The following is a 19,954-nucleotide window of genomic DNA, read 5'->3' as shown; positions in this document are numbered from 1 at the left end:
AACACCAAGGCCACTAAATGTTGAAGCCTTTTTTTAGGCTGGTAATACAGTAAAAGGGAGAAAAGTTATGAGTAGCTGATGTATAGGTACATAGAATACTTCACTTGGAATTTCCGTTCAGTACAGTTAAGACCTTATTGAGAAATTTTAAATATGTTGTGGAATTTCATCGATGTCGAGAGAGGATGGCTTAGGTTGAGAATAAGGTTTTACTGAATTCAGGAGAAGCGATACAACAAAGCAGCACAGTCATGTGAGCATTGCCAGCACCAATTCTGAGGATTCTCTTCAACCGTCGGGTATAAAATGGATTGGGAGGAATGTCAGATTTAGATTACAACTTAACATGGGGACAACTTATCTGCTCAGGCACGTCAGACTAAATATCTAATCTTGACCAGGTCAGGCAGTCCTGACATAACTTCTTCCTGCAGCAGTTGTCTTTCTCATGTACATATTAGCAGGAGAGCAGGCCTGAACAAGCTCGCAGCCTTAGTAAATAGGAGAAGTAAATAGGAACAGGGTTCAAAGGTGATAACCTGTAGGATCATTTGAGGTGGCTCATAGGGTCTATGGGAAGATTTAAGGTGACTGCAGCTGACAGTTGCAACCGGTATGATGTCTTCAGCTAACAACTGCAAGGAAATTCCTTAGCAGAAGGAAAGAGAATATTTTTTCCTTCACAAAATACATCTCATTTTGCAGACTTTGTAAAACTGCAATCATCAAAGACATCAGATTGTGGTACAGAATGAGACACTCACACTGGGGACAGGCAGCCAAGGAAACATAACTGACAAAAAGGTTCAGCACATGAAACTGTCCTACTTTACAGACAAGTCTAACGGACATGAATGGGTTAATAGTAAACATTCAGAGGATGACTTTAAAAAAACGGCTTGGGGGCTTGGCAGAGATTCCATTCAGTATACAAACAATTGCACAAGGGTCAGTCATTCAGTATTCCACAGCCTCTCCACCTTAAATTGAGACCTCTGAGAAGGTAAGCAGTCTGATTTAGTCATTTAAGAATACAATTTGAAAATGTAATTTAAAATTTAAAAACATGGAGACATTCTAAAGGAATTTACAGAGTATTTGTGTTTTTATTTTTATATTTTACACACAGCTGGTATGCAGACCTTTGTGCTGTTGGTTGTGTGGGTACTGGGGACATCACTGGTGTTACCAGACCCGGACACAGCAGGAGACAAGGCGACAGAAGAACCCATTCCCTGTTCTAAAGGGTGCACCTGTCTGCACGATGACTACAGCTCGGAACTCAACATGTACTGCAGTGCTCGTAACTTCACACAAGTGCCCACGGACATGCCGACATCCACCCATTCCCTCTGGCTGGATGGCAACCTTTTCACCTCCCTCCCCGCAGTATCCTTTAGGGATCTTAGTAATCTGGATTTTTTGAACCTGCAAAGCGGCCAACTCATGACCATCGATGCTCAGGCTTTCAAAGGCCTTCGGTCACTCGCGCACATCCATCTTGAGCGAAATCATCTCCGGGGGTTACCAGGTGCAATCTTCCAGAATACACCTAACCTTGCCTCACTTAGTCTGCATAACAACCAGCTCAGCCGCATTGAAGAAAGACTGTTTGCAGGACTCTCCCATATGTGGCTTCTGAACCTCGGGTGGAACTCGCTAACAGTCTTGCCGGAAATGGCTTTCCATGACCTGCAAGGTCTACGAGAGCTCATCCTCGCCGGGAACAGACTTGCCTACTTGCAGCCACAGCTCTTCCAAAATCTTGTCGAGCTTAAAGAGTTGGATCTGACTGGAAATTCCCTCAAGAACATCAAAGCTAACGTGTTTGTTAAGCTCACAAAGCTGCAAAAGCTTTATTTGGCCCAGAATCAGATTGTGACAGTGGTACCAAGAGCTTTTGTAGGCATGAAGTCACTCAGATGGCTGGATCTGACGAACAACAAGCTGACTTCTCTGCATGAGGACACGTTCTTGGGTTTGCTCAGTCTTCATGTACTGCGTCTTTCCAACAACTCCATCACTGGAATTCGACCCCGGACTTTCCGTGATCTTCAATACTTGGAAGAACTGCGACTCAGTCACAACAAGATTCAAGCTCTGGGGGACAGAATCTTCGAAGGGCTCGGTCATCTGGAGGTCCTCGAGCTGGAACACAATCAAGTGCAGGAGGCACAAGTGGGCAGCTTCACGGGCCTCTCTCATGTAGCTGTCATCAACCTGTCTGGAAGCTGCTTCCACAGTCTGCCGGACAAAGTGTTCAAAGGTCTGTCCAAGCTGCACAGCCTGCATTTGGACAGAGGTTGCCTAACAAGGATCACAGCCCAAGCTTTTACTGGACTCTCTGGTTTGCGGAGGCTTTTCTTGCAACACAACAATATCTCTGTGGTGGAATACCAAAGCTTTGCAGACCAGGTAGGCCTGCTGGGACTGGACTTGAGTTTCAACAAACTGGAGGTTCTCACGACCAACACATTCTCTGGTCTCAAGAATTTGGAGTACTTGCTGTTGTCCAACAACGACTGCCGACAGTTTTTGCAGAATGGCACAAAGCAGCTGCTTCCAAGGCTGCGCTATCTGGACCTCCGTGCTAACGCCATGACCAATCTGATCCCTGATTTCTCTGACAGTATAGAAAAACTTTTGCTGTCTGGAAACAGGTGGAGATGTGACTGCAGCATCCTCCCGCTCAGAAACTACAGCTTGACGAACCCACTGGTGATACCTCGACGAGTGGAAACCCACGCAGAGGGTGAAGAACCCGACACGACTATCACCATATACAACAACATCACATGCACCAGCCCACCGCGTTTAGCTGGTCAAGACCTGCGGGACGTGGATAGCGAAGTATTCCAAAGCTGCTAAACAGACACAAAGTGTGGGGTACTGTTTGGTACACAATTCAGAAACTAAAAAAAAGTGCAGCCTACTGTATATTATATTTTCAACTGTATAAATTCAGTCAGTTTGATTTCAACGTTAAAATCATAATATAGACATGTTTCAGGTTATTTTACATCAATTATTAACAGATATATTGTTGACCTATGAATGCTTTACAGAAAATGTAAATATCTGGGAATATGCAGAGAGAACAACCAACTCATATTTCTCTGCTTCAGCTCTATGGAGTTTTCTTAAATGTGAATACTATGGGAGAAGGTAATGAGAGCTGGCAAGTTGTAAGGAACAAAATAAAATTCAACAGAACAAATCCACAACAAATACTTTGTGACAATTTAGCTTATGGTGATATTAGGAAGTCTGATGAACTGTAAAGATCTGATTTTTACGTCTTTGGTGGAGCTGCTTGACATGTAGAAGAGTCTGCTGGAGATGTTTAATAAAAACAGACTGAAATGTGATGCATTTGGACATTTTTTTTCCTTCTTTAATATTTGTGTTTTATTTAAAGGCCTTGCCTGTGGGAGTATTGTGGTATTTCAACATTCTGTAGTTTGTGTTTAGGTGTGGAGTGGGCCCAGTGTTCTCCAGACTCCAAAAGGCCGACCTTTGGTGTGGTCTGCTTGTCTGCTTGTGACTACAGGTACTTTGTGGCTTCATTTGGTTTAGTTGCACCATCTTACTCTCACCACATGCTTCCACAGTTAAACCACTCGTTAACACACTCAGTGTTCTTCTTTTTTTGGGTTAGTAAATATTCATTTTGCTTGTCCTTTCCGATTTTTGTCATAGCCGGGTTAAAATACCTTACAGTGTGATAGTTTTTAATGTCTAATTCAGGTTCATTTAGGGACAAATGGTAGTGGAGTAATTTATTGCAATAATCCATACGTAAGCATACAGGAGTCATGCCCTCAGGGCCAAGATGGCCTCCTGAAACAAACAAGAGTGGATGAGAGACAAATCTATACATAAAAGGGCACACAGTTAATATATGAAATATCCTTTCAACCATCCATTTAATACACCATTTCATCCTGTGGAGGGTCGCACGGGGAGTGGAGCCTGTTCCAGGTCAATTAGGATGAAAGGCAGAGTAATTTAGAGGGCTTAGGATAGGATCCCTAATGTCAGCAGTAAAATATCCTAAAATTGGTTAAAATAAAATAAAATTATTGTAACTAAAATAACAACAACCACAACAGTAATAATAATAATATTATTATTAGATCTAAATCATGGCACAAACCTTTGCTTTAAAATGGAAAAAAGGTGAATGTTGTAAAGCTGATTCAGGATTTTAGAAACCTAAGAGGAGAAAACGTTTTAAGGCTTTAGATAATTATTTAATTAACTGAATTGTGACCAGAGAGACATGTTTGTCTCTTGAAATATTGGGAAATTGTCTTGAAAAATATATGTTCAAACTTAAATCTTTAAGAAAGTTAAACAATCCATCTGGTTTGGCAGCTCCAGGGCCTCAGACAGGAAGTCACTGCAGAGGGTGGTGAGGGAACAGAAAATATCATCAGGACTGCTCATCCTGGATGATGTGCACAAATGTTGTTAACATTATCAGAGACTCCACACACCTCCATCGTGGACTGTTCTCCCTGCTCCTCTCTGGGAAGAGGTTCTGCTGCATCAGAAGCAGAACAGCCAAGTTCTGTAATAGTTTAATTCCCCAAGCTGAACACCTGATAACATGACCATAACCTTTTGCACAAGGCAATAATTGCCAAATTGTTGCTACACTGTTCAAACCACTGATACGTTGTTTTTAAATTCATATTACTGAAAAAATTACATTGTATATATTGTATATATTGTGATACTTACACACATATTGTATACAGTAAAGTGGCTATTCTATTCTATTCTATTCTATTCTATTCTATTCTCTACCATATGAGCAAGTGTCGCGATATTTCCGGGGGCCCCTGAACGCATCTCCGTTTACGAAGCACAGGTCAACTGAAGTTTCTCGTTGCCGAGGTAACCAAGAAGCGTCAAGCCCTTAAGTGCGGCCGGTAAAGTTACCGGTAAAACTAATTTATCTTGCTTGTAGATGCCTTTGAAATGGATTCAAATCCTTCTTCATGTTGGAATTCAATTCAAGAGAAAGTTAAGCCATATTTACCGACAATCGACTTTGATTTTTCAACAGTAAGATGTGTTTTCTTTCTTCCTGCAATCTGTCAATATGCTAACTGACGACAATACGTTGAAAAGTTGCACAATTTCTTTTTCAAAATAACACCAGATAATGTGTCATCTTAATGTTGCAGTGCCAGAAAGACGAGGTAGTCACAGTATATCAGAGACCAGCTGGTCTTTCCCTGAAGGTCCCTGAAGACTTTGATGATTTTTCAGTAGATGATGCTGAACTAAAGGTTAATGAATTATAGCTTCTTAAGTGTTAGAAAAGTTGTGATCCCCAAACAAACATAACTGAGACTCACTGATATTGATGTGTTTAACACGCAGGAGCTTCTAAAAGCACAGAAGTCACCAGAAGAGATTCACAGACAGTTAGATGATGATACTGATAATGGAAATGTAGAAAACAGCTCTGCAGCCCAGCAGAGTACAGGACCCTCTGATGCTGATGATGAGGTGGGTTATATCGATCTGCAGCCTCTGTCCTGGTGACAGTAAAGCCCTATAGAGAGCCACTTACACAACAATTCTCCTTTCACCATTAAAGGCAGGCACTTGTGCGACCAGTTTCGTGGTGTTGAATAACAAAAGCAAGCCGGATGCCTCTTTTAAACCAAACGTAGGCAACACCCATTCCAAAAAGGGTTTACCTGTTCTCTCATTTGCGGTAAGTTTGGAAAAAGGATACATAATCTCAAACAGTTATAGATGATCCAGTTAAATATTTTATTCTGTTTTTTTGTTATGCACTCATTTGTTCAGAAGCTTGACCAGTGGGATTTGGATGCTGTCCTCCAAAATTTAAAAGGGTCCAGAGTGTCTCTGCAAGAATGTGCCTCAGTGGAACCTGTGAAAAGACATGCAGGTAAGTAAATGTTTGATACACCGGTTGGCTGTTAACATCTTCTAACTTTGGCCTATCAAAGATAAATTGGCATCTGGTATGCACCAATTTGAATATTTGCTTCTTCTTTTTTTAACGGAACATAGTGCATGCGTGGAGCAATTCACAGTTATATACACTACCATTCAAAAGTTTGGGGTCACTTTAATGTCCTTATTTTTGAAAGAAAAGCAGCTTTTTTTCCCCCCAATGAAGACAACATTAAATTTATCAGAAATACAGTCTAGACCAGGGGTGTCAAACATACGGCCCGCGGGCCAACAGCGGCCCACCAGAGGGTCCAATCCGGCCCATGGGATGACTTTGTAGTGTAAAAATTACAGACGTGAAAATGAATACTTCCTGTGAAAACATTTAAAGACATTGAACATTGTGCAACATAATGTGAGTCATGAGCTTCAGTACAACAGAATTTGGTTCGGTTTAACCCTTTTGTTGATGCACTGCCACAGCTTTTATGCATTTTTTTATGTGTAAAAGCAGGAGGATAACTTAGCCTTCTTCTTTCATAATTCCCACTTTAGTTTGTGTGGTGTGTCAGGAATACAACACAGATGTTGCAGGAGGATAACTTAGCCTTCTTCTTTCATAATTCCCACTTTAGTTTGTGTGGTGTGTCAGGAATACAACACAGATGTAGAAATGAATGGGAATTAAAAATAATTTCTAGATCCTGACAAGTTGTAAAATACTACTTTATTCAGTTCCAGACACCTGCGACCGAATGTTTTGTGCCTTTGGAGACACTGTAAATTATAAGTTGTGATACACAAATGACAAATTGAATGTTATATTTTTGAAATTTCACTTATTTGTCTTAAGAAATTTCAGGTTGTTCACATTTTGTCAAAAGATAGTTCATTAAATGTAAACATTGTCAGAATGTACTTTCTTGAACTAAAACAAAGGGAAAAATTTGGAGTTGTCCTTTTTATCAGTTATTATGTTAGGATTTTACTGGTCCAGCCCACTTGAGATCTACACTGTGTTAGTTAATGGTGTTGAAAGGCTAATTGATGATTAGAAAACCCTTGTGCAATTATATTAGCACAGAAATAAAAGTGTGAGTTTTCACTGAAAACATGAAATTGCCTGGGTGACCCTGTCGTTTATTTTTATTTTTTTAGAATGGGTGAGACTCCATTGTTTCTAATATTTTCTGCAGCACATGCAGCAGAGTACATCACAGCAGTGTGTGGAGTAAAATGGCGTTTTTACATTAGGCTGCTAGCTAGTTGTTGATATAAATTTCAAGAAAGCAAATAAACAATTATCGCATTATTTCTCCGTTTGAAGATGACTCTAACATGTGTATAAAGAGTATCAGCAGATATTAATATCAAATTTTTTAACCCTTAAAGTCAGTAAAAACACACTATTGGTTGCTCTCCAGTACACATAACAGCATTTTACTGTAGCCATAAGGATCAATAAACAATATATAAACAGAAAATTGAGAGTTTACACAAAAAAATTGCTACCTTGTGTTGTAGTTCCAACCCGATGTCCGTTCATAAATGGTGGCAACAGCAGCTCTCAGGAGGACATAATGGAAAGACTCACTGCTTTCTGCTTGAAACAGTCTGTGTCAGGCCCTGTAAAAAATCCAGACAGCATCAGGTAGGTCACAGGCATGTTCAAGATTTGGGACCAAAATTGTAAGATAACAACAATCACATGTTTCTTGCAGACAAAATAGCACCTGGGACAAATGGCTAGAAAAGATGTCAGCACAGCTCAAAAGCCACCGGAAGCATCCTACTGTTTATATGGACTTGCGTTGCCCTGATCCCTCCATAAAACCAGTGGGAACATCCCCACGTCTTTCATTAGAGCCCCAGGCAGCAAGCAAAGCTCACCAGGAATCACAACCTGCAAAGATGCAGAACCTTAAAGTACACACTGGATCACAAGCAAAGGGCAGGTAAATATATCCTGCATTAGACGTATATTTAGTGACTTGGTGGTTAGCACTTTTGCCTTGCAGCTAGAAGATCCCTGGTTTGCGTCCCGGACTTCCTGGGATCTTTCTTCATGGAGTTTGCATGTGTGGGTTTTCTTCACGTTCTCTGGCTGCCTCCCACAGTCCAAAAACATCCTCTGGTTAACTGGTGATTCTAAGTTGTCTGTAGGTGTGAGTGTGAGTGTGTTGTTTGTCTTTATATGTAGCCCTTTGATAGGTGTCCCCTGCCATCGCCCTAAGTCCGCTGGGATAGACTCCATTCCCCCTGTGACCCTAGTGAGGAATAAGCAGTGTATAGATGATGGATGGATGGATGGATGGATGGATGGATGGATGGATTAGACGCATTTATAACACTTCAGTTCAGCTCATTTTGTTTGCACAGGTCTTCTTGTCATTTTTCTTCTCGCAGGGAAGTGACTGGCGAGAGCATGTCGCCTCCAAAAATAAGGGAGATCAACGGAACTGGGGATCAATGCACAAGACACCCAGAAGGAAAAGGAATGAAAGACAAGCTGCCTCAATCTGTGGAGTCTACATGTAGCAATGAGCCACACAAGCAGAAGGTAGATGAACAATGTCCATCTGTGCGCTCCAGGAAATCAAACAGGGAAACTGATCAGCAAAGTTTAATTAAAGTACCAAAGCAGCAGAGGTATGAATTTCTCTGTATCAATTTGCAAATTATTAACAAAAAAGAAACATTTGAACCATGATAATGTATTTGTTAGCAATCAACACAGACTGCAGACATTTCAACATAAGCAAAAGCAGGGAATTCTTAAACTACTGGAGAAACATCGCCCGGTCAAATCGGTGCATCAGAAGCAGCCAGCTGCTGAGAAGACTGATGTTCTTTTTGACGTTGTAAGTCTCACAGAGTGACAAATAATATCACAGCGGATTTGCCTGCGCTCATTCTAACTTGTTTTTTTTCAGGAAGCGTCTCAGTTAGAGTCGGTCAGCTCGCTCCCAGCAGGTACTGAAAGTAAAGGCTGCATGCTGCTCATTATCAGCCTCTCCAGTCCTGGTATGGTAGTCGCTCATGGAAAAAGGAAGCATCCATCTGCAACCAAGTCCCACATCTACAACACTTTAGTGGCGTGGCTTCTGTCTTTGGTTAGTTGCCTCTCTCTCCTAATGTATGGTGCACCATATGAGGCCATTGATGTTTTTTTTTTTTTCAATCAGGCTGGTCCAGATCAATGCCAGGATGAAGACCAAGCAAAGATCCCTTTCTGGGTTGCAGGACTTCAGCAGCTGTGGACAGAAGATGGACTAACTTTGCAAGTTTTAGCCGTGGCCCGTCGCTGTTATATACCAAGGGTAAAGAGAGAAAAATCCACCAAAACACGCACACAAAAAAAGCAAAATTTCTCATGTGCTTGCAGATTTTATTTTTGATTGCTTCCTAGAAACGGGACGTAGACATCCACGCACCTTTCTGTCGCCACGTCAGCAAGTTCCTGTCTAAAACCTCCCTCACCGTAGTCGCCAGCTGGCTACCTCGGCTCGAATTCATGCTGGACCAGCAGGCCTACACCTCACACATCCACCTGCCTCCATCCTGTTTGAGCAGTTTTATCTCCACCATCTCGAACAAAAATGTAGGGAGAGTGAACTTTCATGTATTTTGAAGCGCTCCGATGAGTTTTGCTCACTGTATTTTGTTTCCCCGGCTTTTAATTTCAGGTAATAGACAGAACATTTGGTCTCAGTCCAGGGTTTTACTGGCAGACTGTGGAAACTCAGGATCACATTTGTAAAGGGAGAGAGACCTCACAGGAGCAGCACATAGAAGTGAGCACGTTGGCCTCAATGCAAAAACTCAAAATATTATAAAGTCTGTGTGTCTTATTTTTAGTCAAAATGTCTCATCCCACTTGGTTTAAGATAAATCCACTTAACAAGTGACATTTCAGCAAGACAGAGGGGCTTGTTTGAAGACAATGCATCTTAAATATCTTGTTAAGTCAAACAATCTTGAAATTATCTTGTCTTAACCCTCCTGTCGTCCTGTGGGTCAAATTGACCTGTTTAAAAGTTTGAAAATGTAAAAAAAAAAATACAAATTTTCACAGTGAAAACTTCCACATTTTCTAAATTTTTTGAGAAATTTTTGAACAGTTTTTGATGGAAAAAAAAAAGAAATGTTAAAAAAATCAACCAAAATCCAGCAAATTTCACTGGATTTTGGTTTATTTTTTTCCCCCAATGTTCTTAAAGAAATTATTAGAAGTTTTACTTATATATGTAATCATTTTAGATATTTTGCAGATTTTTTTTTGAGATTTTTATTCATTTTTTGAAAATATTTACAATTTTGTATGTAATATATGTAATCATTTTAGATATTTTGCAGATTTTTTTTTGAGATTTTTATTCATTTTTTGAAAATATTTACAATTTTCATTTATGATTAATTTTTTAAATTTTTTATTTCTTGCCAAATTTGGGCATTTCTTTTAAAATTAAACTTTTAACGGAAACATTTAAGGAATTTTCTTCCTGAAGGTTTTGCAAATTTTTATAAATTTGGGGATTTTTTTTTGCTGAATTTTTGGATTTTTTTCAGACAAGGGTGGTGCCATAAATGAAGACAGCAAGAGGGTTAAGACACCTAAGCTTGACAGTCCTGGTAAAATACAGCTTAAAATGAGTTTCCCAGCTAATTTTAAGATATCGAGATTCTAAATATCATATCTTATTTCAAGAAATTGTAACAAGCCATTTGTCACTTGTTCTATTGGCAGATTTTTTCACTTATTTCAAACTAAACGTTGGAATAAGTTGTTTTTTCTTGCTTTGAGAGGAGCATTTTTTCAAGTGCTTTAAGGCCCTTTTTAAAACAGCTATCTCCTCATAATAACTAAGCAGCAACTGACTGATTCCTCTTGGTTTTGATCCCAGGTATCAGTTGTTCGGGGCTGCAGTGGTTTCTTTCAAGATCCTCTCATAACTCACTACACCCTCCAGCTGGTGCTGGAATTAGGGCTCGACGTGTGTGGTCTGCGGCTGCTTTATCCATCACAGACGCTCCTGAGCGACGGTAGGATGTAACAAATGCCATCTGTTCTTAAAATTACTCGACTTGGCTCATTGGTCAGGGATCCATCACGGCCTGGATGTGTGTTGCCGCTGGATAGAAATGTTCCTCTTAATTTCTTCACAGGCGGTGTAACAGTTAACCAGAGAGCCGATGAGCCAAACCAGCCTGTCCTTGCCCTCGCAGTTCGGGGTCCTTATGCCCGCTCTTTGATGAAGGATTTCATTCATTCCTTAGAACCTATGCTGCTAAAACAGTCAGAAAAACCGTCTGTCAAGCCTCTGCACATCAGAAATGAAGAAACGCCACTCATCCGCTCTCCTCAGTTGGACGCCCAAGTTCACCGCGAACTCTGCTTGTGGTTTTCAGGAAGACTTCAAAGAGACGGTGCACAAAATCACAACCAGCACGTGAACAGGTTTGATGTGAAAATACGACAATGGAAATGGCCAGACTTAGTAATATAACAAAGAAATCATTAGACCTTTTTGATCAAATCTGGGATGGATTTACCCAAACTGAAGGTTGGTGGCCTCAACATGATTAGCTAGCAGTAGAGATTTGATTTACGGCTCCTTGAAGGGATCATTCCTTTAAAAGAGCCATTCAAAAGACTGACTTGTTGTTATATTCATTTATTTTTCAGAAGTCAATCAGGGGTAACTCGTTTTAATCAAGAGAAAGAACATTGGTAGAAGTTACATGATAAGATATAGATCGGAATACTTCAAACTTACACATCCCACCAAATTGCCAAATAGCGTCAAAAAGATCCCGCTCTCTTGATCAAATGCTGCTTGTTTATTTATTAGGTTTTTTTTCCCCCAATTCGGCCTCTGGTGTTGCAAAATAGCTCAGTTTTGACCTCATTTGTTCACATTACTTGTTTCCAAAGCTACTCTTGCACGTCCAAATGTTGCTTTACAGACTCCCAGTGTTAGCCTGTGTATTGAAGTCATAGCCTAATGTGTTCTGCTAACAACACTTCCACTCTGGCCCTGTTAGTGCCTGAATGCAGCACAGTGAATGGTGCACCAACACTCCTGGGACATTACAGCAGTGGACAACGCCAAGTGGAAGCACTTTAATTCACTTTTTTGTCCTTGACCTGCTTTGTAGGAATGACTCAGCTTTACTGGTTGGTCCTCAGTTGATTGACAAGAATACTGGAAGACTAAGAGTAGTCTGAGAATTTATCAAGAAACTGCCATCAGTAGACGATAAGTAATGATGATTATTGAACTTGTGCTACTAGTTCTAGAGAGTCATTTAATGTCTTATGACAACCTGAAGCGGTGAGATTTTACAAGCCCAAATTTGTGCACATGCCACAATAACATTTTTTAAAAATGTTTTTGAAGTCCATAAAATAATAACAGAGCATTAACTTTTCAACATAGACTCACTTTTGCAGTGGTTGTATTTACATATTTTTCAATTCCAAGAGTAAGAGAAAATCAAAGCAAAACTAAAATAAACCATAATTTAATCAGATGAGAAAAACTGATGTTTGCACACATCTGTCCAAGCAACTGAAATTATTATTTTTTCCACTTTAATTTCACTTTAAAATAAGATGTTAGCTAATTTCAGCAGGACATCATCAACTGAAATCCCTTAAAGCCAAGAAAAGCAGCACATACCACAGAATACTTCCCATCATTACACTACTACTGGGTTTTGTTTTGGTTTTTTTTGTCTTTGTCACTGTCTGGTTTCTTTGTAGTGTTGTACCTTTGGATGACAGATTTGAAGGCATCCCGTCCAATCTGAGTAGACCACCTTCTTTTCTGTGCGCTACGACTAAAGGTACAGTAAGTCAGGGGGGAAACTGGCTGGTGTCCACAGTTAATTCTCAGCTTTACCATCCTGAGGGAAACTGCTTGTTTGCAGCAAGCAGAAAAGATTTTCACTTGAGAGGAGCTACTAATCCTTCCCTTCCCTTCCCGGACAGCGGATTTGCTCCTCGTGGTGTCACCTTTTGTGCCTCCACGTTGCTACGGCCAAGTGTTGGCTGGATGTGAACGCAGAGGCTTCAGTCTGAGGGGCCTGCAGAGGCTGCAGCTGCAAAACAATGAAGCTGCTATTCTGGGACTCAGCAACCTCCAGGTAGAGTTAAAGACACTCAGTTAGAGGGCAGTGTGTCATTTTTAAGAAATAGTTATTCCACCTGAAATCACCAGGGGCCTTCTGCTTGACCATCTCTGATTAGTCAAAGCGTGTTCTCTATTTTAGATTCTTCAAAATAGCCACCTTTAGCTTTGATTACTGCTTTGCACGCTCTTCGCATTCTCTCGATGAGCTTCAAGTCACAGTGAAATTTAAGGCTAGAAACTACTAAAAACAACAGCCTAAAATTCTCTGTGTTATTTCTCAACGTGCTATTGATTCAGAACCTGCAGTATTTAACAGGTAGAACAAATAGTCTCTGATTGTGGCTGAACTGCCGGACTATGTTCTACTTGGATGAGGTTATGTACCAATATTTGTGTTTTGTGGTACAACTTATCATACCTGCATAATCCGGAATCATTTAGAAAAAAAAAGACTGTTTACAAAGTTTATTTATGATCAAGTGTTTTATATTCAAAAGAATTCTACGAATTTTGTTTTGTGATATTGCAATGTGCAGCTACACATGGTTCAGACAATCTCTTTTTTTTTTTTAAAATCAGAAACTTATACTATTGCAGATACTGAATCAAATACATGTTGAGAAATAACAGTAAAATGTTCCAGGTATTTATCTTTAGTAGTTCCTGAGATTTTGTCGATATTGTCATCAAATAAGAACCTTAAACTTCAGTATTTGAAAAACATGCTCTAAGTGGGTTAACAGGCAAAATTTAAAAATGAGTCTCAGAAAGTATTTGATGAAACAAGTTAAAGCCAATATTTTTTCTAAATATCCATATTTTATGCTGTACAAATTCGAGGTAAATCAGAGATGGACAAGGAGAATTTGTTTTAAAAATAAGATGATTTGAGATGGAATGAACCAAAATCTCGAAGTTCATATTTTTTGTTAATATATATTAAGAACATATGTTATAGAATAAGTTTTGTTTCTGTTTGGACAAATAGGAGTGCAGATCAAAGTTTGAGAATTGAGAATTACAGTATATCATACACACGTGGACAAAATTGTTGGTACCCCTCAGTTAAAGAAGGAAAAACCCACAATTCTCACTGAAATCACTTGAAACTCACAAAAGTAACAATAAATAAAAAATTATTGAAAATTAAATAATCAAAATCAGCCATCACTTTTGAATTGTTGATTAACATAATTATTTAAAAAAACAAACTAATGAAATAGGGCTGGACAAAAATGATGGTACCCATAACTTAATATTTTGTTGCACAACCTTTTGAGGCAATCACTGCAATTAAACGATTTCTGTATTTGTCAATGAGCGTTCTGCAGCTGTCAACAGGTATTTTGGCCCACTCCTCATGAGCAAACAGCTCCAGTTGTCTCAGGTTTGATGGGTGTCTTCTCCAAATGGCATGTTTCAGCTCCTTCCACATATGTTCAATGGGATTCAGATATGGGCTCATAGAAGGCCACTTTAGAATAGTCCAACGCTTTTCTCTCAGCCATTCTTGGGTGTTTTTGGCTGTGTGTTTTGGATCGTTGTCCTGTTGGAAGACCCATGACCTGCGACTGAGACCAAGCTTTCTGACACTTGGCAGCACATTTCTCTCCAGAATGCCTTGATAGTCTTCAGATTTCATCGTACCTTGCACACTTTCAAGACACCCTGTGCCAGATGCAGCAAAGCAGCCCCAAAACATTACTGAGCCTCCTCCATGTTTCACCGTAGGGACAGTGTTCTTTTCTTCGTATGCTTGCTTTTTGAGTCTATGAACATAGAGTTGATGTGCCTTACCAAAAAGCTCCAGTTTGGTCTCATCTGTCCAAAGGACATTCTCCCAGAAGCTTTGTGGCTTGTCAACATGCATTTTTGCAAATTCCAGTCTGGCTTTTTTATGAGTTTTTTTCAGCAGTGGTGTCCTCCTTGGTCGTCTCCCATGAAGTCCACTTTGGCTCAAACAACGACGAATGGTGCGATCTGACACTGATGTACCTTGGCCTTGGAGTTCACCTTTAATTTCTTTGGAGGTTGCTCTGGGCTCTTTGGATACAATTCCAACGATCCGTCTCTTCAATTTGTCATCAATTTTCCTCTTGCGGCCACGTCCAGGGAGGTTGGCTACTGTCCCGTGGGTCTTGAACTTCTGAATAATATGAGCCACTGTTGTCACAGGAACTTCAAGCTGTTTAGAGATGGTCTTATAGCCTTTACCTTTAAGATGTTTGTCTATCATTTTTTTTCGGATGTCCTGGGACAATTCTCTCCTTCGCTTTCTGTTGTCCATGTTCAGTGTGGTACACACCTTTTCACCAAACAGCAGGGTGACTACTTGTCTCCCTTTAAATAGGCAGACTGACTGATTATGAGTTTGGAAACACCTGTGATGTCAATTAAATGACACACCTGAGTTAATCATGTCACTCTGGTCAAATAGTTTTCAATCTTTTATAGAGGTACCATCATTTTTGTCCAGGCCTGTTTCATTAGTTTGTTTTTTTAAATAATTATGTTAATCAACAATTCAAAAGTAATGGCTGTTTTTGATTATTTAATTTTCAATACATTTTTATTTATTGTTACTTTTGTGAGTTTCAAGTGATTTCAGTGAGAATTGTGGGTTTTTCCTTCTTTAACTGAGGGGTACCAACAATTTTGTCCACGTGTGTATCATGATCTTAATACATACACTCCCGTTCAAAAGTTTGGGGTCACCCAGACAATTTCATGAAAGCTCTCACTTTTATTTATGTGCAAATGTAATTGCACAGGGGTTTTCCAGCCATCCATTCATTCTCTATATGCCGCTTTATCCTCACTTGGGTCGCGGGGGGTGCTGGAGCCTATCCCAGCTGACTCGGGTGAAGGCAGGGGACACCCTGGACAGGTCACAGGGGTTTTCTAATCATCAATTAGCCTTTCAACTTGATTAGCTAACACAATGTAGCATTAGAACACAGGAGTGACGGTTGCTGGAAATGTTCTTTTGTACCTCTATGTAGATATTCTATTAAAATCAGCCGTTTCCAGCTAGAATAGTAATTTACCACGTTAGCAATGTCTACAATGCATTTCTGATTCATTGATAAAGCTGCTTTTCTTTCAAAAATATTGACATTTCTAAGTGACCCCAAACTTTTGAACAGTGGTGTTTTTACAGAAAATGCATTCAGGTGGTAAATTATCATTGCCTTTTTCTAACCTTGGGCCAGTTTTCCTTTTACCTTTTTACTCTTCATTATAGTCTAACAGCCTTTCTATATATATTTTCTTAGGCAAGTGTGTTCTGCAGTCCAACTACTACAGCTTTGGATCAGCAGGAGCTTCAGCTGACCTCTCACTGTCTGGTTCTACTGCTGAGGAAAGAAAATGCATTGCACCACAGTGTTGGTCTGCCATCAGGTCTCACAATCAGTCTTAAATTATAGCTAAAGCATAATTAATCTCTATGAATAATATGTGTAATCATTAAACCCGTGCTTTTTTTCCACTTAAAATGACCTTTTCCGACTGGTTCAGGCCTAATGAGAGGGTTTAAAGCTGAACATCTGCTGAGCTGTCTCCACTCCAGCTTGTGTTTCCACCCTGTCCCCTACAGCAGTAACCTGTTGCACATCTTAGGTAAGCACAGGACTACTTCTCTATCTGCGGCTCTCTGCGTGTTTTACATCAGTTTTCTTTTCAGTTAGGTGCATGTGGGCAGTGCCAGATCCCTCCAGTGTGATTCTATCCCATCAAAAGTGTTTGTGCAGTTCTGACATGGAGCAGGTGGTGATATTGACCCTGTGTGGGCAGGACATGAGTCAAGGCCTGAGCCTCCTACACAGAGTGCTGATAGAAGAGTCGAAAGGTGGGTGAAGTTTCCTGGGTTTTAGAATTTAAAGTAGCATAAAAGACAAATGCTTCAGAGTTTCATGAATGAGCCAATTAGTAAACGCCTTTTTAATTCCAGGTGATGACCAGCATGCTGGATTTGAGCTGCTGGGCCTGAAGTGGCTTCCTGTGTTGACTCGACTTCAGGCCCAGGAGCTGAGTCCTTATGAGGTGGGACAGGCGCTCTGCCACGACAGCGTGGACACTCTGATATCATATCCTGCTCTCGTGTGCGCTCTCAGAAGGTTTGATGCTTTTGCTTCGCTGAGGAAGCTGCTTCCACACGACTGCTCTACCAGCCTCAGCGTCCTGATGTCACCTACACCTGAAGTGGCCCTCAGACAAGCCTCCCTCTTCTTCTTCAAGCATGAAATGATTCCTGGTAAGTTTGTTTATCGTCTTCTCTTCTCTTGGTGGATGCTAGTGAAATACAGTTGCATTAGAGAAGCTAACTTTAGGCTTAGATCCACAGATGCTGCTCACCGTGGGCGTCTTCAAGCCAAGAGTCTGGAATCACACCCTGGCTCAGATCCTCCAGCAGAGCGGCCTCATGTTGGTGGGCCTGCGCGTAGTGAACCCAGACAAAAGTCATGCTACTCCTCTACCGCCTTCAGAAAAGGTGCAGCACCTGCGCTCTGGCCCTTCAGTGGCTCTTTGCCTTCAAGGGGCAAACGCTGTGAAAAGGCTGCTGGACGTGCTGCGCCAGGAAGACTCATCCATGTGGATGACCTGCTATGGTGCGACCTACTTATAGCATCTGTCACCAGCGTCCCGAACTACATGCTGGTGCATATTCAGGATCAGGAGAGCTGCATGCTGTTAAAAATGCCATCCGCTCTTACAGGATCGAGATCGTATCAAGAAGCACTCAAGGATGTGAAGAGTCTTTTCCCAGAGGGGCTCGGCTGCACTGAGACCAGCACCATGAGACAGGAGCAGGTATGCATGTCAGACACAGGGCTGACAACACTTCAAAGTTGCGCTATTTTGGGAACTTGGTTTGTAATTTGATAAAAGAGTTTCTTTTCTTTTTTTTCCCAGATACTCAGCTTGTGTTCAGACGCTTCAGCCTCCATGGAGCGAGAACAGAGATGCATGCTGACCCATGCAGCCCAGGAAAGTCTGTCTGGAGGTGTGGATTTTTTTTTTCTTTTTTGTTTAATTTTCACAAGCAGGTATTCTCTGCGCTGATCATTTTTGTGTAAAGCTGGGAGCAGCGACTCGTGATTATAGGAATCTTAGCGTCGCACGGTTAAGTATTTTGTTCAAGCAACATGTTTGCTTTGAACATTATTTAATCATTTATTAGGTTTTGGCAAGAAATCTACTGAAAGATGTTGAAATGCAACTCGGTTCCAGGCGACCTTTGTAAACTGTACACAAAACAAATGTCCTGTTTTGCTTGTTTATTGGGTACCAGCGTCCCTGAGACACGGATCCCTCTGGCAGACAACCTGTCTGCTCATACCCTTGAATGCGCCACAACACAGCCCAGTGCACCCCCAGCTGGACATGGTGGAGCAGCTGCTAAGGGCAGGCTGCCATCTGGTGGCGGGGAGAATGAGCAAACTGGACCAGGAGCAGAGGAAACGCATCGCAGAGACACTGGCAATGTCATCTAGTGGAAGAGAGAAGGTGAGGAGTGTAGTTTTGTTGCCTTAGAGCAAGAAGACAGTGCAATCAGCTGATTCTCTCCTCCACAGATGGAGCATTTTTCCACAGCCCCTTGTCTCATCATGGCTCTTCAAGGGGAAAAGATTGTCGCTGGGTTACGCCTGATTGTTGAAAGGTACAGAAAAAGACAAGACAAATGTAGCATGCATGTATGTTTTTGCATGCCAATAACTTTTCTCTTTTTTGTTTGCCATTCATTGTCACTACAGCATTTGCAAGGAGAGGTCAGACCTAAAAAAAGTGATGATGATCTACCCAGAAAGTGAAAAAGAGGTAAAAGAACATAGACATGTATATAGAATTATTTATTCTTAACCCTTAGATGCATAAGAGGGTCAAAAATGACCCGGTGATGTAGTTTTCTTGCCAAATCTTTGTAATGGAAAGTTTATCATCTCATATTCCAGCTATGCTTCAAAAAACACATTTTTGATGTCATTCCATTTACATTTTTAAATTAATTTTTATACTTTTAAAGAATTTGTAATATTTAGCCCCAAGCTCTATATCACTGATATCATACGAGAGGTGATGTAGTGAAGAAACTTGGAGGGATGAGAGCAGCAACAGCTGGAGGAAAAGAGTGGAAAAATGTCAACAAAACGGAGGTTGACATTCTTCTATTGCTGTTCTGTGCAATATTCTTCTTTTTCAATTGTCAAAATATTCAAAATCTGTTATGAAGTGAAAAATAAACATATTTCAAACATGAAATCATTCTTGTATGAACCAAAATATAATACACACAAATAATACAAATTATTCTTCTTCACCGAGATGACAAAAATAAGATTCTCATACGTGTATTTTTTGACCCACTATGGAAGAGTGAGGGGTCCAATCACTTGTGCATCTAAGGGTTCATACAGATACACCCCCTGTCAAAAGTTTTGAGACATTTTCTTATTCAAATAAATTAGAACCTGTCTCACAACTTTTGACAGCGATTGTACACAAGATATAAACTAGCCACAGCTGTTTGCCTGAATTCTGTTTGGATTAGCTGTATCAATACATTTTTTTTATGCTGTTCCCTCCTCCAGGCCAAACAGTTGATGCTCTACCTATTCGATGCTACTTTGCCATAAATGTTCAAATGTGTGCACATGTACCAAGCATTTCCCAAAGATGAAGCAACATCTAGCTTCTTGTAATATATCTGCTCCAAAATAAATAGTCACTGATAGAAAAGACTTGTATTAGACATTGTTCAGGCCACTGTCAAGCAATAAATATATATTTGCCCCCCTCAAAACAACGCTGTGCCTTCTCTGCCCTCAGGCACAAACTCCTATCCTGTGACTTGTGTTTGAGACAAAAAGTATCGACAC

The 19,954-nt window shown here is 40.5% G+C and overlaps 3 protein-coding genes across 3 annotated transcripts; all 3 read left to right on the top strand.

The window, feature by feature from the left end:
• Positions 1-843: 843 nt before the first annotated feature.
• igfals (insulin-like growth factor binding protein, acid labile subunit) lies at positions 844-3,368 on the top strand. Its single transcript, XM_022195142.2, has 2 exons — positions 844-1,003; positions 1,130-3,368. Exon 2 carries the CDS (start codon positions 1,135-1,137, stop codon positions 2,866-2,868), a length of 1,734 nt encoding a protein of 577 aa, XP_022050834.2. The 5' UTR covers positions 844-1,003; positions 1,130-1,134; the 3' UTR covers positions 2,869-3,368.
• Positions 3,369-4,878: 1,510 nt separating this feature from the next.
• On the top strand, positions 4,879-12,284 carry LOC110951874 (dynein axonemal assembly factor 8). Its single transcript, XM_051941431.1, has 15 exons — positions 4,879-5,073; positions 5,196-5,300; positions 5,395-5,523; positions 5,615-5,734; positions 5,830-5,932; positions 7,465-7,591; positions 7,662-7,895; positions 8,347-8,589; positions 8,666-8,801; positions 8,874-9,053; positions 9,126-9,260; positions 9,350-9,541; positions 9,627-9,734; positions 10,845-10,983; positions 11,107-12,284. Exons 1-15 carry the CDS (start codon positions 4,987-4,989, stop codon positions 11,445-11,447), a joined length of 2,379 nt encoding a protein of 792 aa, XP_051797391.1. The 5' UTR covers positions 4,879-4,986; the 3' UTR covers positions 11,448-12,284.
• Positions 12,285-12,912: 628 nt separating this feature from the next.
• On the top strand, positions 12,913-19,868 carry LOC127531662 (dynein axonemal assembly factor 8-like). The gene is made up of 12 exons (XM_051941435.1): positions 12,913-13,089; positions 16,352-16,478; positions 16,596-16,697; positions 16,762-16,926; positions 17,029-17,331; positions 17,414-17,686; positions 17,794-17,888; positions 17,991-18,081; positions 18,370-18,584; positions 18,653-18,738; positions 18,833-18,896; positions 19,667-19,868. Exons 3-12 carry the CDS (start codon positions 16,601-16,603, stop codon positions 19,709-19,711), a joined length of 1,434 nt encoding a protein of 477 aa, XP_051797395.1. The 5' UTR covers positions 12,913-13,089; positions 16,352-16,478; positions 16,596-16,600; the 3' UTR covers positions 19,712-19,868.
• The last annotated feature ends 86 nt before the right edge of the window (positions 19,869-19,954 follow it).

The sequence above is a fragment of the Acanthochromis polyacanthus genome, chromosome 21 (assembly GCF_021347895.1).
Source record: "Acanthochromis polyacanthus isolate Apoly-LR-REF ecotype Palm Island chromosome 21, KAUST_Apoly_ChrSc, whole genome shotgun sequence".
Classification (NCBI taxonomy): domain Eukaryota; kingdom Metazoa; phylum Chordata; class Actinopteri; family Pomacentridae; genus Acanthochromis; species Acanthochromis polyacanthus.
This window is presented reverse-complemented; position numbering and strand designations above follow the sequence as displayed.

Bases quoted from the DNA above. Each gene is read 5' to 3' on its own strand.
- igfals (XM_022195142.2), top strand. From the start codon at position 1,135: ATGCAGACCTTTGTGCTGTTGGTTGTGTGGGTACTGGGGACATCACTG.
- LOC110951874 (XM_051941431.1), top strand. From the start codon at position 4,987: ATGGATTCAAATCCTTCTTCATGTTGGAATTCAATTCAAGAGAAAGTT. The intron at 5,735-5,829 runs GTAAGTTTGGAA...TCATTTGTTCAG, and splicing joins TACCTGTTCTCTCATTTGCG to AAGCTTGACCAGTGGGATTT. The intron at 8,802-8,873 runs GTAAGTCTCACA...GTTTTTTTTCAG, and splicing joins CTGATGTTCTTTTTGACGTT to GAAGCGTCTCAGTTAGAGTC.
- LOC127531662 (XM_051941435.1), top strand. From the start codon at position 16,601: ATGAGAGGGTTTAAAGCTGAACATCTGCTGAGCTGTCTCCACTCCAGC. The intron at 16,698-16,761 runs GTAAGCACAGGA...TTTTCTTTTCAG, and splicing joins TAACCTGTTGCACATCTTAG to TTAGGTGCATGTGGGCAGTG. The intron at 17,687-17,793 runs GTGCGACCTACT...CCGCTCTTACAG, and splicing joins CATGTGGATGACCTGCTATG to GATCGAGATCGTATCAAGAA.